This window comes from Poecilia reticulata, chromosome 4 (genome assembly GCF_904066995.2).
Source record: "Poecilia reticulata chromosome 4, P_reticulata-male-v2, whole genome shotgun sequence".
NCBI classification, from domain to species: Eukaryota; Metazoa; Chordata; class Actinopteri; order Cyprinodontiformes; family Poeciliidae; genus Poecilia; species Poecilia reticulata.
In genome coordinates this window covers 22,786,282-22,803,351 of record NC_088833.1, presented here as the reverse complement: position 1 = coordinate 22,803,351, position 17,070 = coordinate 22,786,282, and the positions used below count along the sequence as shown (strand labels likewise).

General features: G+C 41.3%; 2 protein-coding genes across 2 annotated transcripts in view; both read left to right on the top strand.

Annotated features, from left to right (window-relative positions):
* gatad2ab (GATA zinc finger domain containing 2Ab) overlaps nt 1-9,207 on the top strand; it is a 28,541-nt gene extending 19,334 nt beyond the window's left edge. Inside the window, exons 3-11 of the mRNA XM_081606480.1 lie at nt 1,645-1,768; nt 1,979-2,110; nt 3,645-3,716; nt 3,824-3,940; nt 4,045-4,224; nt 4,318-4,558; nt 4,649-5,034; nt 5,140-5,353; nt 6,176-9,207. Of these exons, the coding sequence (XP_081462606.1) occupies nt 1,645-1,768; nt 1,979-2,110; nt 3,645-3,716; nt 3,824-3,940; nt 4,045-4,224; nt 4,318-4,558; nt 4,649-5,034; nt 5,140-5,353; nt 6,176-6,309 (1,600 nt within the window). The 3' untranslated portion in view covers nt 6,310-9,207. The remainder of the gene's footprint in view (nt 1-1,644; nt 1,769-1,978; nt 2,111-3,644; nt 3,717-3,823; nt 3,941-4,044; nt 4,225-4,317; nt 4,559-4,648; nt 5,035-5,139; nt 5,354-6,175) is intronic.
* A 1,792-nt stretch (nt 9,208-10,999) lies between these two features.
* yjefn3 (YjeF N-terminal domain containing 3) overlaps nt 11,000-17,070 on the top strand; it is a 60,502-nt gene continuing 54,431 nt past the window's right edge. Inside the window, exon 1 of the mRNA XM_008407229.3 lies at nt 11,000-11,452. Within this exon, the coding sequence (XP_008405451.1) occupies nt 11,385-11,452 (68 nt within the window). The 5' untranslated portion in view covers nt 11,000-11,384. The remainder of the gene's footprint in view (nt 11,453-17,070) is intronic.

The following is a 17,070-nucleotide window of genomic DNA, read 5'->3' as shown; positions in this document are numbered from 1 at the left end:
GGGGAGGGGTGTGTGAAGTGGTGACTGAGTGAGAGTGAGTGTACACAATAGGTTGGCTCCTGGCCATGTATTCCCCTCCCCCCCCCCACCGCTCGCCGTCACCCTCTCCAGCGTCTCGGGCCGACCTCTGCTCCGCTCCGCTTGTGACTCTGGCGTCGGCAGCTGGGAGGGAGGGGAGAGCCGAGGCCCAGGCTTCAACGGCGCAGCTAGGCCACGGGCCTTGCCATAGAGGTAGAGCAGGAGCGGGGTGAGGCCCTGCGTGGGCGACAAAACGGGTCTTGCCTCAAACCCTGGAACCTCTTGCTTGGCATGGACTGAACTTCCACACAACTTGATGGAGAATAATTGCACAGCATGATGCAGACGTCGGAGTCCGATGTCACAGACGCTAGCATACCGAAAGCTATTTTGCATAACTCGGCTTATCTACAGTGGTCAGCAGTTGTTCATGTTCTGTAACATTACTGTGCCCCCCCCTGCCCCTGTCCCCCCTTCACCCGTCTCTCCGCTACTGCCACTTGTCCCCCCGCCCCCTCCCTTCGATTGCGAACATAACATGCCGTAAGTCACCTTTGTTTTGCTTAGTCGCCAGGAAAAGCCATTATGCACTTAACAAAGGTCTCCAGCTTTCACTTCAGTTCCAGTTCTACACTTTAGTTCATTAGATTGCTGCTTTCTGAGTCCCTGTGCTCCCAGAAGGGAGAGCACAGCTGGTCTGTTGATGCTACCTTACGCTGGATATAATCGGTGGTTGTATTCTTCCTCTGCCGCCATTACCCCATTATTGATCTCTTGGTACATGTCTTCTTGTGTGTTCCTGCACACATTTGCACCGCAGCAAGGCTCGCAGGATAACAATTCAATAACGCCATCTGCTGGATTCAAGACAAAGCTACAAGTTCATAATGGACAACTTTGTTCAAACGAGACAAAATTAATCAAATGTCACTTGTTCATAGGTCTGCCACAGTAAAAAATTTTGCTGGAACTGGAAGATATTTTAAATATTCTAAATAAAATACAACAACCAAAAACAATAAATAAAATGGAAATCAAAACACAACAGAAACCATAAATAAAATGGATTATAAAGCCTCTGCAAACAAAACTGCCCTTCACAAAATATCAATCATCAGAATGGAAATTGAGCATTTTTAATGTTATCATGCGATTAAATGACTTACTGCGTATTGTGACAGGCATTGTACATCTTTTGTTGCATAACTGCGACTAAGTTATGTTTGATAAAGTGATGATTCTCCATGGATTGGCTGTGAACTTGCAAAACGACTCTGAAACCAGTTTAAACGGTCTTTACACAAGCTTTGAAAGTACTAAGAATCCTCCAATTAACCATCAAAGTCAGACGCCAAAACAGCTACAGTTGATTCCCTCGGTCCATCCGAGTATGTCCTTAAACAAAACAACACATCATGCATAGGACACTAGCATTTCTATGTATGATGCAAGGCAAAGGATTATTGCAAAGCACAATTTCAACGCATGGCAACAATGCTACACTTTCAGGAAAACTAATTAAACTTAAAATCGGCTGCAATTGGTCTTTTGTTTATGAATGCATAATAAAATGTAATAATTATTTGTTTAACAATAAGCATGTATTATCCTCGTTTCTTCCTTCAGTGACATTAAGAAAGAACAACAGCCGCCTTCTCCAGATGATGTGATTGTTTTATCAGACAACGAGCCGTCCAGTCCCGTCATGAACGGCCACTGCTTCACGAAGACGGACACAGATAAACTCATGGTAGGAAAACAGAACTTTAAAATGTAATGGTAGTTTTGCCGTATTTACTGACTAAAAATGCGTTTGCAGCCACTAAAAAGACTGTTAGACAGTCGTCTGGTATGTTATTTATTATCTTGAACTGATTTAAAAGCTGGGCTTCACTACACCCAGAAAATAACTTGGTATCAACGCATTTCTTTTTCTTCTTTTCTTTTGTCATATGTGCAGAAGAGCTCACCTGAGGAAAGGGAAAGTATTATAAAACAGCTCAAGGAGGAACTGAGGCTCCAAGAAGCCAAATTGGTTCTCCTCAAGAAACTACGACAAAGCCAGATCCAGAAGGAAAGCACTGTACAGAAGGTAAGCAGCAAAGAGAGCAAAGTTTGCAACATTAAGAGGCTTTCACTGTGTTGTGCCATTCTGAATAAGGGTTTTAGCTCACCGCAGAACACGTAGTTCTTGTTCTAATCCTTTACCGACTCTTAATGGAATGAAAAATAGAGATTTCCTGATCAGGATTTTTTTTAATCCCCAGTACAGCTCCAAATAATTTCAGACGGGGCATTTTGTGATTTGACTTCGCAGCAACAGTCGAATTACAGTAGTATTGCGATTGTGTTCAGTTGATGAAACTCGTTTTTGTTTGGCCATTTCGACACTTTGGACACGGCTCTATTGGTTTGGCAGCAAAGGATAATTTTGTTCTAATAGAAGTCTCTGATAAACATGTTTTTGTTTCTCTAGATGTATCTGAGTTAGCACAATTGTAGTCTTCAGTAAAATTCAGTTTTACTTCCTTTGAATTTTTTTTATGCAAAGCACTTCTGTGAAGTTGTTCATGCTAGCATGTTTCCTCTTTGTTATATATTTATTTTTCATGTGTAGTCAAAACTTGCAAAAAGAGTTTTCGTCTGATTCTCAGATGTAGTGCTTTGTTTGTAACGTCATACAAGCAAAGCACTACATCTGGACTTAAGCCCTCTTTCTCTGTGAACGTTATGAATGGTGAAAAATAAAAGGTTTGTTAAAATGGAAATAAGCAATTTTCCCCAAAGGGCCTCATAAATATCTGTAATCCACCCAGAGTCTCCCAACTATTGGCTTAACACTGTATATATTTTATAATAAAAGATACATTTCTGTTTGTTTTTACAATTTAAATTTAATTTCTAAGAGGAGTTTTAAATTTTTTCTGCAAACGTCGTAGTGTTATAGTTCAAGGTCATTTACTCACTTCAGGCTGTGTCCTGTTTGAAAACTCTACTTCCTGTGTGAATCTTTCTTGGTTATTGTTATTATTCTTCAGCCTTGAGGCATATCTTTATTTATCAGTGCAGACGCTTCCTATAAACGTGCCCTGCCCGGAGCGCTGCGCTTATTTTCAAAATCAGGAAACTTAAGATGTTGTTTACAAAAGAAAATGCTTCCCTCACCCCCAACCCAACAGCAGTGTATTTGATTCACATGCAGATTTCACATTTCTGCGTTTGATGAGCCAGTGGGCCACAAAATGGACGTGTCTGGATTAGATTAATTAAATATCGTCTTTATTTTTAATTCAAATTAGCTGCACAGATGACAGTTGCATGTCTTTGTGGAAAGTGGCAGATAAGATCATTCACAGCACCACATATCCGGAGTTAAGTTTATTCAGAAATACTGATCATTTATATAAAAGCCCAGATTGGGATTCCCAACTATACTCAGGATCTGGATCAGGACATATTTTATGTGAATATTAGACATAAATATAGCAATTTAAATTGATCAATTTGAACCCACTTTCTAAGTCATGATTTTTTTTATATTATAAAACTGCTACCTTATAGAAACCAAGTTATGGTGTTTATTTTGCCAGGGTTGTTTAACTTCTTAAACCACACTCTGTGTTCAGGCGAGCGGCTCAGTGGCCACTCCTCCTCCTCTAGTGCGAGGCAGCATGACATCCAGTAAAGGACCCCTTCAGGTATGGCCTCACCTCGAGTACTCATTCTAAAACTTGTGTATTTTATCCTTTTACCTGAGGGTTTTCATCACTATTATTTGTAAATATCATCATTATTGTGTTTTCAGGTGACGGGTCGTAGCTCAGGCACGGTGATCCCCCCACCCTTAGTGCGGGGCGGACAGCACGTCCCGTCCAAACACAACTCTCAGATTGTGATGCCACCCTTGGTCAGAGGAGCCCAGGTTGTTGTCCACTGACCGATTGTCCTCTTTAAACTTTATGCAGTGAATGTCTTTAATCTGCTCTCTATAATTACTGCATCTGTACACCCCCCCCTCCCCCCCAGCCTATTGCAGTGACCCCACAGCAGATCGCTAGCCTGCGGCAGCACCAGCAGCACAGCGGTTCAGGTCCGCCCCCACTGTTACTGGCCCCCAGGGCTTCTGTCCCCAACGTCCAGATCCAGGGCCAGAGGATCATTCAGCAGGGACTCATTCGAGTGGCTAACGTGGCCAACAACGTCATGGTCAGCATCCCTCGGGTTAAAACCGAGCCTGTGGTGATTTCTGCACCTCCTCTCCGTTTGTGTGAAATTTAGATTTTGTCTTTGTGTTTTTAGGGCTCCTCTGGTCTTAAAGGCTCGTCTCCCAGCTCCAGTGTCAACGATTCTCCGGCTAGCAGGCAGGCGGCCGCTAAGCTAGCTCTAAGGAAGCAGTTGGAGAAGACTCTGCTGGAGATTCCTCCACCCAAACCTCCTGCTCCCGAGTTCAACTTCCTGCCATCCGCGGCTAATAATGAGTTCATCTACTTGTTGGGGTTAGAGGAGGTGGTTCAAAAGCTACTCGAGATGCACGGCCGGGGTGGGTAATGGTCTCTGTGGTTATGACGACATCAACAGATTGTAAAGCAGTTAAATAATCAATATTGTCTGAATATTGTTCCATATTTAGGTAATCTGGGTCCTGCTGCTTCCATGGCCAGCTCCAATCCCAAAGACCCGTACACCTGCGCCCAGTGCAAGACGGACTTCACCTCCCGGTGGAGGAAGGAGAAGGCCGGCACCATCCTCTGCGACCAATGCATGTCGTCCAATCAGAAGAAGGCCCTGAAGGCCGAGCACACAAACCGTCTGAAGGCAGCTTTTGTGAAGGCGCTCCAGCAGGAGCAGGAGATCGAGCAGCGTATCCTCCAGCAGACGGCCTCCTCATCCTCCTCCAAAACCACCTCGTCCTCTCCCTCGCTGTCCAAGAGCGAGGTGCTGATATCCCCGCAGTACAAGCAGATCAGGTCCGACTTGCAGCACCGATCAGTGTCTGCACACCACTCCATTAAGCAGGTCGGCACTCCATTTACTTACGCAGCAGTCTCTTATTTGCTCCTGCATTATGTTTGTTGACGTCCACCTTGCTCAGCATTTCACCAGCGTTGTGTCTCTGTGCAGAGTCATTTGGCGCACAGCATCCAGTCTCGTGGCGTGGTGCACTCCTTTACCTCCTCCCAGCTGCAGAACGCGGTGACGGCGGCCGCGCTGGGCAGCAGAGCAGGGAAACACGCTGCCGCTCTCTCACTGCAGCAGGGAGCAAAGGTCAGCGCCAGCAGCAGCGGTAACCAGGGCAACATGGGAGGCTGGAGGAAGCAGGGCAGTGGGAACGCAGGTACGCAAATGTGACAAAGCTATGCAGAAAATGCATGGCACATTTTCTTACTTTGGGTTTCTGTGTAGCGTGATATACACAGTGCTTTTTACGTTTTATTACAATGTTTCTACAAACTGCAATGTATTGAGATTTTGTGCAATATGCAATGAGTGTGGATATGATTTATGGCTTTCAAAATGTGCATCTCATAAAGAGTTTGGCAAGCCTCTTATCAGCCTTAGTTCAAGTCTCTTTAGGCGTCTATACCAGATTTGCACATCGACAGGGTGAAGTCCTTTTGTTTGTTTTTGTTTTTTCCTATTCTTAGTTTCAAATCGGCTCCAGCTCAGCTACGTTAGGCTGCATCTGGAAACGATATGTTCAAGTCTCACCAATTATTTTTTTATAGGAAGTGTGGGTTGTGACTAGGTCTTTGACATAAAATCCCAATAAAAAAAGATTAAAGTCGTGGTTGCATGCATGTGCAAGGCACAGAGTTCTAATGCTCCTTTTGCTCGTAGGCTTTAAAAGTTAAATGAATAAACTTTTTTTTTTCCTATTGGACTCTTTAATCTTTGATTCATAGCCATATTCAATAAATAAGAATATGCATTCCAATGAGACCTGTTTGCCAGATTAAATAAACCTTTTGCAAAAAAAAAAACCCTTTTCACAGTCGGCATTTCTGTCTTTACAGTTTATTGGTAACAGAAAAAAAGGCTGTTTAATTAATCCATATAATGTTTCACATAGCGAATTAACAACAAAAAAACCCAAAAAATTTAATAATGTACTAACATGTATGACTGTGCTTTGACATTTTTTCGCGTGTCCTTCCAGGAGTGACGATGGCCTACGTCAATCCCAGCTTGTCTGCTCATAAGACCTCCTCTGCAGTGGAACGTCAGCGGGAATATCTGCTGGACATGATTCCTTCCCGCTCCATCTCCCAAGCAGCAAACGCATGGAAATAATGCAATCTCCTACCCTCCTCCTGACGCCACAGCTTTTAGCCCTCCTAATATCAATAACAGCCATGCTCATTATCATTCTATTGTTTTCTGTAAACTCTGGCTCGGACGGCCAGGACAAGAACTCTTTTTTTTTTTTTTTCTTGTTGATCAGAGGTGTATTCAAACCTTTTCTCGGCGCCTTCTTATGCTACCTTGTTCCTTTTCTGGATCATTTCCTTAATGGAGTTGTGCTGCAGCAGCTTCGGGGATGCAAGGAACATGTCACAGACATTTTCGGGGTACCTTTCGCAAGACTCGGGGACTCGGTGGGGGGCGGGGGGGCGCTTCGGCTCTTCCAACTGTTTACTGCTCGAACCCGGAAGAAAGTGGCAAAAGGAGAAAAAAAAAAATCAAAATACAAACAACGCTGAGCGTTCCTCCTTATGGACCACGCAGGGATTAGCGATGATCACCATTATACACAAGATTTGTCCTGCATCCTGCCCCCCCCCCACCTCCAGCCTGAGCCACTCTGGCCCGCGCGCTGGCCTAACCGAACTCTCCTACGGACCTCATCACAGGGATCGTTGATCTTCGAGGACCATTCGTAAACTATTAACTGCTTTAGCTTTGCAACAATGAATAAGACAAACATAAAAAACAAACAAAAAAAACCCCACCAGACTGACAAGGAAAGAAAAAAAAAAATAAAATAAGAAAAAAGGATCTATCTGCACACAGACTGCCTCTTCTCACCAACCTTCAGTGTGTAAATTAGAGAAGTTGCTGTGTCTGTTGGACTATTTTGTATGGCTGAATGTTAGGATTTTGTCTTCTCTTCTGTAAGTCCTATGCTGTGTTTGGAATATTGTGCTCCCTGACACTTTGGAAGTGGCCTCTTGTTGAGGTCTGAATATATACAAAAAAAAAAGGCTAATGTTACTGTTGAGGTGGTTTTACATCTGCTGGTTTCCATTATTGTGGCCTAGTTTTAAACTTTTTTTTTTTGTTTTTTTGCTAAGATGATGAGGAAGAATAAAGATTAAGGGTTTCATTGACTCATGTTAAAGAAAAAAAAGCTTAAAAAAAGAAAACGCGGAGCATATTTGGAGGACTATTCTTATTGAATATTGTAAAATAAACCTTCCAAAGAACTAGTGGAGCCCAAATGGAATCCCTTCTGCTAGAAGGTTTCTAGTTTATTTGAACCCTCTCTGGATATGAACATGAATTCATGCTAAACTGAGTGGGTGTAAGGAATGTCAAGGTTTTGACATTTTAATTTTGCTTTTTAGTCATAGGTTGTGGTGCATTACTTTTTTTGTTTTTTTTTTGTTCCTTCTACAGACAAAACTGTCTGAATTTATTTATAGGGTTAGTAAAGTCTTGCATATGCCCTACATTTTTTTGAGAAGATATTGGTTTAAAATGTGTTTTTTTTTTTTGTTTTTTTTTTTTTTTCCTGTCGAGCGGCTCTCACACAACCTTCGACTGGTTTGAGCGAAGCTGGACAGCTTTCAGAATGTAGTCATGCAAAAACAAAAACTAAGCCCTTCTGCAACAGATGACGAACTTCTTAGTCTTTAAGGTGTGTTATGATTTCTGTAAAGTCGATTCTTGCATTTTACATGCGCTACAGTGTGTTTTAATCAGATTGCAGCAGCACAGGCAGACGTAAAGTGTCATGGTAAAAATAAACAAAAAACAGGATGTTACGGTCACAAGAGGAAATGGGCTGCTTTTCTTTTATCAGCCAGCAGGGCGGCCCCGTTTATGTACCACTTATCAGATGATGTTCTCTTTGTCTTATTGGAAAATTTACAGTAATTAAAAAAGGAGAGAGACAGAGATGCACGATCGGGTTGTAACGGGTTGACACATTTTTGATGTTTTTTCCAGTCTCATCTGCTGATTTAAATTTTTTTTTTTCTAATTCAAAAGGACTATTGAGAGAAATGTGTGGTCTGTGATGGAGGCAGTAGTTTTGAGTCTTAGATGTTCTAAGAGTACCCCCACCTGTCCCCCATCTATGCATCAAGGCATGTCCTTAACCTGTGACTTTTGGAAAACCCCACATGCTGTCGATTTAATGAAAATGGGGAGCAATGAGAATTTTAATGCATTTAATGACTGAGGGGAAGAAAAAACAATTTCTCAGTAATTTACAAAACAAGAGCTCTGTTCTGATCTGCATCTCCCAAAAGAGTCAATTAGATTCGATTTAGTCATATTGAATTAAGAGTTACTGCCTGACCCGATTGTTGTGTTCGGTCTCACATTTTCTAACTCTTTGTTGCACTCAAAAGATTATGTCCTTTTAAGCTCCACGTCTTGAAGCCTAATGTCCTCACGTCAGATAAGTTTTTATTTTTTATTATTATTATGTAATCCAACGGTTGCACAATTGCTTTATACGTCAGCGCCTCAAGTGGAAATGATTTTTGGGCTTGCATTAAAAAAAAAAAATAAAAAAATGTAAACATCTGCAGATGCCTGGTGGTAATGCAAACACAGAAATTAAGGTAGATTGCTTGCTAAGTTCATGTTTTCTACATTGGCGTACAAGGGGAAATATTCCAGGTTGTGTGTACATTCCTGATGAGCAAAACAAAACAAAAAAAACTAGCAACCCATATATTGTGGGAGCAAAAACTAGCAACCTGGAATGAGCCCGCGCCCCTTTTCGTTGCCCTCCTGCTGCAACCCTGTGCTGTCCTGACGACTGCCTGCTGCTGCTGCTGCTGTTTGGCAACATTATCACCATTCCGTTGTTTGTTTGTGTGTTTGGGGTCAGCTGCTGACTGCAGTGAAGCGCAAATGGACAACAATGTATAAGATTTTTTTCTTTTTTTTTTTTTTTGGTTTTGGATTTTTTTTTTTCCTGCTCTGTCAAAATAATAAAACTAATTTTAACCCCTGTTTCTTGATGTGTTTGTTTTACTGGCAGGGTTACATGAAATTTGAACTCTTGCTTTGCTGGAGGAAAAGATACAAAGTGTTGATAAAGGAAAGTGTTTTTAACTTGAGCCAATGTATAAGTTGGAAATGTATAAGGGGTAAGTTGAGCCATATACCTAAACACACACACACACACACACTCCATTCTTGCACCAACTAAACTCCACCCACTCATCTTGTCCTTTCCTAAATAAGAGCCATTTTCCCCCATTACATTAAATTTTTTTTATAAACAATTCATCAAGACTCGACGTACTCCACATCGCATAAACATCAGATGTTGCCTAGTATTTTTTGTCTAGTTTCTAGTGAAAATACCTTAACACACTTAAAATAAGACGGAAGTAACTTGCAAGTAACTTTTTAGTAAGAAATAGGCCCTTAATTGCTTTTAAAACTAAGGGCAATTTAAAAGCAATTGCACTTAAGCCTATAATCTGCCAATAGTTCCATTGGCAGATTATTTCACTTATAGGAAAAATGTTAATTGTTGTACATATATTATTTGCGCTATACTTACAACAGTTTGTAAGTATAGTGCAAAATTGTTGCACTATATTCTGGTATAGAAACAAGACCAGAATTACTTTGCAAGATTTTGTGTTTGTGCAGAGCAGTCTTCCTCAGAGGTAAATCACACAAGAGGCCTACAAAGACCAAGTTTCTTTTTAAAATGTTCGAGTTAAGATGACCGGATTTGCATTTGCTTGTTGTGGACAATAGATGGCAGCAGAGTTCTTCAGTAAGAAAATCGTTTGTTTTTCTGAAGGGATGCCCTGAAGACGTTTCAATGAGAGCCACTGTAATGTGGAATGAGCAAAACTACACTGATAATGAAAATAGATTGTCATTATGGTCACTTATATATGACATATTTGGAAATGAGATTTTAAGAACCCACAGGCACAGAACACACAGCTTCATTGAGGTTGTTTTTTATTTTATTATTTTTTTTATATGACCTATGAATTACAATAATGTGATCCCAGTGTCCTGTTGCTAGGCAATTAGCATTTTGTCAATTTGGATCTGGAACATTCCCACTTTGACCTATAGGCCTAATTCGTTGTCATTTTATTTCCTGTCCAGCAGTTTTAAAAGCTAACATGAAGGAACAAATACTGGGCAGCACTGTTGCTTTGGATCAAGAATGTGCTGGGGTCAATTGCCCTCAAGTCTACCCATGTGCATGGTTGTGTGTGTTTGTGTGATGGACTGGTGACCTGACCAGGCTGTACTCCGCCTCTCATCCAATGACCGCTGGAGATGGATAAGTGTGTGAACTTAGAATCCTATTTGCTGATTTGTCGTATATTAGCGACCATAGAGCTGTATTACTTTAGGGCATTCGTTTCTTTAGTTATAAGAAACAAATGCCCTTATGTCATGTCAAGAGAAAAAACAAATAAATATAATTGATGATAACCCTCTTACTTCAACATTTATCATCCGCGAGCAGTTCAGGGCTTCTTCAATTTTTCTCCATTTTGCATCAAAGAATAATTTTTTGCATCAAAGGAGCAATCCAGAGGAGAATGTGTTTAATGCATGCACCTGTCTGGTCAAATTTTAAGTGATGTGGTGACCAGAGGAGATGCTGATGACTTAACAGCCACGACCGGGAGCCAATCAGCCGTCAGAGCACCGAGGCTCCTGCTTCTTAATTGGCTGGATTTCCGTGTGAGAGCAACCGAAAGCACAGACCTTTTTTTTCTCTCTCTCTCTCTCTCTCTCTCTCAGAGAATGAGCCGAGGGGACCCTGCAGCTGAAAAAACAGAGAGGAGAGGAAGGGTTATTGAGACAAGAAGCAGAGCGTGTGTGTGTGTGTCGGTGCGAACGAGGGTGTACGTGTGTGTTTTGAAGCAGCCAGTAATTACCTTCCAGCATCTGAACCAATCAAGAGCTGTGGAGAGAGAGAGAGAGAGAGAGGGAGAGAGAGAGAGAGAGAGAGAGACCATTTAGATTTCACAGTCTATTCCCAGGAAAAAGACCCTCGCGCTCACACACACACACACGCGCGCGCGCAGACACACAGCCCGTCCATTCAACTAGAGTCGGAGAAGGAACGGAAGTGTTTTCTTTGGGGGAGCACAGCTTATCCTTTCTCCCGTTTACCGACTCGTGGTGGGTGAAGACAGATGGACAAGATGAACCACAGCTCAGCTGAGGCAGAGCCTGAAGCCATAGAACCGCTGCGTTACCTCAGGTAGGCACCTTTCTATTCTATTACCACGTTGATTTTTCACGCCGTCCAGAACTGTTCCGGTTCCTTCCACGCTGAGCTACAGTTGCCCCTTCCTTCTCATGACGGCTCAGATCAGTGTGGAGATTTGACAGATAGTGGCAGGCAGATGGAGACAGACAGAGACCTCAGCATCTTCTTACATGCTGAGGGCTTATAGACAAAACAGAAGGTTTTATGTTATTATGTTAACCTTCTGTCTTGAGGGGGGGAAAAAAAAGCTACTGGGATCAGATAAAGGATAATAGGAATAATATTTAGTTAAACACTGGTGAGCGATGTGACCGGTCAGTTCTTATGAGGAACTTCTTCCGCCCTGCGTCTTAACTTTTTATTTACTTATTTTTTTTAATTCCTGTCTCCTCTTCTCTCCCCCTGAAGCCACAAATTGAATTACCAATTTGATCCGTGATTAAATTAGGACGTCCACGGGTTATCTGACCTCATCACTTCACACATCACCAACCGAGCCAAGCATCTTGTGATTCTCCTGTGTTTGGGAATGAGATGGGAGGCTTACAGGAGCGAGGTGACTGTCCTGGTGGCCTGTTGCTCTCGCACGCAAATGTGTGCATCACGTGTCCTAAATTGTTTAGCGGTAGCTTTGCTGCTTCACATAGAACCAGCTGAACATGAGAAAAAAAAAGAAAAAAAAAAAGGATGCACAAAGATGGGCATTAAGTGGCGAAGCTGCACTGATTGAGCTTTTAATGGTTGAAATTGTTTTCTTCCAAGTCAGATTGTGGTTTTGCTCCCCTGAGGACCAGAACACATGAAACACAGGGAGGTCTCTCTGACAGAGGCCGTCGTTTGGAGTCCAACAGAAAATGAAGGAATTGCAAAATGATGTTTATGTACAAAGACGTCCCTAGGCTTTATCGAATCTATTCGACTGAAAGTCTGCGAGAGAGAATACAGTTGGTTGATGTTTCAACAGACTGAAAATGGCTGGAAATCTTAGTTTTTTATGTATTTAATGAATACAGTGGATCTGATTTGTTTTGTTTTTTTTCCCTTCAGCATTTGACCCGTCCATCACTTATCAGGGCTCCAACTCTGACCGATTTATGTTTTCACTCCTTAACTGCAGTCATTTTGGACGTAAAGCTGTCATGTCCCTGCAAAAGTGTGTTTTTGTGGGGACACGATGAAAAGAAAGTGAATCATGGTTCAGTTTTGTAACGCAGTGGAGCTGTTCTGTTGGCGCCGTTACAGACATGCCTAAGTGTGACCAAGTGTTACAGTAAGATGAAGTTGGCAGGCTGTACAGTGCAACAAGGTGAAAATTGAATAGTACAAAAGAATGGCTGCTAAAGAAAAAAAGAAAAAAAGGAAGGATGTCTTTGACTGGAAAAGGATGGCAGATTTTGTACGTAATGCAGCTCTTGAACGTTTGTCAGTGTTTCTTCTGTTTTACAGTGTATAGCTTAAGCTGGTTTATTTTCATTATTTCTTTAGTGTACACACACACACACACACACACACACACACACACACACACACACACACAGAGAGAGAGACAAATTATTACACAAATTATTTTAGAGCTAATATGCCCACAGCCAAAGACTTAAAATAAAGTAAAAAGAAAGAGCCCACTAGAAAATCAAAGGAAACAGTAACAAGCTAGAGAGCAGAGTGAGTCTGGCTCATTAATTGGTTCGTTTCACTGATTAACATGAAGGTTTTCAACAGCTTTCTGTGGGCAGGTGGTTAAATTCAGAAAAGCTAATTTTTTTCACAAGCAATTTCACTATAGATGAACTGGTTTATGATGCAGATGTTTGTGAAGAATATTTTCTCTTGCTCATTAAATCAGAAGTCAAACAACTGTTTTTTTTTTTTAAAGCTTGCAAAAAGTTCAGACAGATATAAAAAAAAGTTGTGCATGGCAGTGGCTCCCAACGCCTCAGCCTTGTTTGGTGTTACCGATTACTGCACAACCCAAACGTTTGCAAGAGGCAACATCACAAATAACGATACATCAAGCTGTGTGCAAAACGACTTACTTGAACTATTTTAGATTTTGTCAGTTTGTTCCACAAATTTCTGTTTGTTTTATTCTTATTGGGTTGGACTGGGTTAGACCAACACAGCAGCACACGATTGTAAGGTAAAAGGAAAAGCCCGCGTGGTTTTTGACGTTTCCTGCGAATAAATATCTGCAAAGTCACAAGATGAGAACAAAGTGTACATTTTTGACCGACGTGCATGCGAACCGGACGTTCGTCAAACTACATCAACCCCTTTGTTGGAACACGGTGGTGGCAGAATAATGTTCTTCAGCAGAAGCTGGTCGGAGCTGACGGGAGGTGTGGACGTAGCTTAAGACTGGGCAAAATTGTAACAAGCGAAACAAATGCTAGAGCGGTGGAGGTAATCAATTTAAGCACATTTTGAAATTCATAAAATTTTACTATTAGGTTGCGATCATATGTTTGTCTTCTTAGTCACAGCCCCGTTTGTTTCATCTTTGAATATAAAAAAAAAATAATAATAAATGGCTGGATAAAAACAGATCACCCCGTGATGCTGTGGCAATATTTCACAAACGTCATTTAGAGACGGGATCAAGTTTGCTCCCGTGAAGCTGACAAAACACTCTGAGTCACAGTGATTGATTCAACTTAGGAGGAAACTCCCTGGTTTTTTTAATCATTAGATTTATCATCAGAGCACTCTCGTGGAGCTTAATTTACGCTCCTCGTAAACATATGTAATTGCAGCCTTCACAGCGCCTGCGCTTGCATTATTCACAATATGTCAGCATTAGAGAAAATGAGGCTTCGTGGGAACGAAGCCTCGCTCACGGGTCTCACTCGGTTAATGGATATTATTGTGGAGGGAATACTCATTAGAAACTGCAACTGTCCTGCTCAGATTCCACGCATGTCTATGTGTGCGAAGTCCAAGTGAGGATTTAGGATGAGGTGATAACGAGTCGGTGATAATTCCTCTCTGCCACCTCTGGCTGCGAGAATCCGGCGATGATGAAGCCGTTCGCCGACCTGATGAGATCATATACAACTTGCATCTGACGTATGTGGCCCAGAGGCAAAGAGAAACCCCTTTATGTCAACGCGTGGAATGCAGAGCGACATCAAAATTAAGCAAATATAAGTCCACGCACAAAAAGGCCTGCCATGCATCTGTGTAGTCAAGTAATCAGATGGAAATGTGGAAAAAAAAAAAAAAAAAAAGCTCCTCCCCGCCTCCCAGAATCTTTCACGAGGAGCGGAGTCATTGCTGATGATGTGATGCCGCAAGGCAGCGAGACCTGAAAATGCTGTTTCGCAGCTGGTGATGCCTCGGCCTCGTATCTGGATCCGGAGCTTGTTGCTGCAGGTAGCTTCGGAAAGTTCAAATGAGTAAATCGCAAAGGGCGCGCAGACACAGAAGGCTTCTGTGAGAGCGTTTTATTCAAGGAAAGAAAAAGCAGATGACTAAATATCTCAGCTCCAGAGCCTGCTCTGTTTCTCTACATTTCTTACTGGGGTTTTTTTCTTCTTCTTTCTGCTGCAACTGCAACACATTTTCATTGTGGAAAAGTTTTTATCTCTGTTTAATTGCTGCATATTTTTAAATGACATGCTACAAAACAAATAAAAATTTTTTTTTTTTTTTTAAAGGGCTTTGAAATGATTGCCTATCTTTATTGGCCACTGCCCGGCTTTAACTTCATGCCCTTCCAACTTTTGCAAAGATTAATTTTGGCCTCATTGTCATTCCTTCTGCTCATCTGCCTCCTCTCAGCTTTCTGCCACCAATTCTCAGGTTGGCAGCTCCATTTGCTTGTGCGGCAGCCTCTGCATTTATTTATAGTCCAAATGTAACGACTGGGGCATGGAGGTGGAGAGCCGAGGACAGTTATGATTGGCAACCGGTTCGATGTTCGCCCATCGTTTTCCCCCCTCTTTGATTAAAATCAGGCTAGCTGTAGAGAACTACATTCATCTCAATTTGTCTTGTTAAAAAAAAAAGAGAAAAAAACAGGATGGGAATATGCAGAGGGCAAGGTGAGCTTCAGTGTTTTTTTTGTATTAATGAAAAATTCGATCTCGATAAGCAACAGTTATTTTTTGTACTTTAGACTATATACCTATATATCTTAAACAGAAATATCTCTGAATGATGTCATGAATTAGTTAGAAACTAAAACGGTTGAAGCGTATAAATATGCTACAATTAGTATCTGAGCTCAACTCGTCTCAGATGGCCTATTTTTTTTTTTTTTTTAGTGCTTTTTGTTATAGTCCTGTCACACTATTGCACATCTGCCTTGTGTTTTTAACAGTGTCTGAAGATATGCGGCTTTAATTCAATGCTACTCTAGCATAGTCTTCATGTGCATCTGATACCCGGCTGTATGTAATTTCATCTTGCGTCTCGGAGATGTTAAATATGCTGTGCATATGATAAATGCACTTGAATAACATGCAGTCGTCGCAGCACTCACCCCGGAATAACATTAGTTTTCTCTGCATGGTGAACTCTTGAAGCTACTTCCCCTGATTGCGCCGTGACCCGTTTTGAGAAACTTTCGGCTTAATTTCACTCAGCATTGAACTTTAAACACACACAACCTCCCTCATACAGCAGCAGACTGTGCTCGTCACTCATGTTCACAAGGTTTGCACAATCTCATGAATAAATCACAGACTCAATGTTTCAGAAAACGTGTTTTATTTCTTTGAGTTTAAAACAAGTTTTCAGATAGATGTTGTAGAGCGTGTCAGATCCTGAACCGTCTGTTAACCCAAATATTCAGTTTTTAATAGCAGGGAATATATTAACCTCTCGTCAACGCAAAGCATTGCAGATTTCAAAATGAGGACAGAACCAGAGAACTAGGCCACACGATTGGTAAGGTCACCTTACTAACCCAGTAAACAAGAGCAGCAATAATAAATAAATAAAAAAAACAAGTCAGCCATGAATTTAAATTAAAAATGAAATCCAGATATTGCTTTTCAATAAATAAAACAAAATCATTTGGATTCATTTCCTTTCCATTCCAACCGAATTAAAGTATTCAAGAGGTTATGGTCTTTTTTTTTTTTTTTTTTTCTAAGATACTATATTACTCTATAAAGACAAACACTGTTTGGGAAAAATATGTAACAACTAAAAGGACTTTGCCCCAGCCAATTTAATATAGATATATATGATTCTGTCACATTTTAATGCTCTATCTGAAAAAAACAAAACAAATTTGATGGGATTTGTGATATAATTGTGACAGATGGGCTGGAAATATGAAAACTACAGAAGCTTTATGGCTGCTCCTGAGTGCCTAACGTCAGTATTCTTATCTGCTTCTCTACAGCATGCATTAGTCAGACAGCTTAGACATGCAGTGCGACAATACACACTTACGTCCAGCTCACAGTGTTGTGTACGTATGTACTTCACGAAAAGTGTGAAAAGTGTCCCCGTTACACAGACCAAAACTGATTTGAAAGCTCTGACCTAATTGAACATTCTGTTATTCATTTGTTTTTTTAAAATTGCGTAACATTTGTGGATAAAAGGTAACCGATGTAGGCCGATACCGTTCTCTGTAATGTATTTCGTCAATGCGT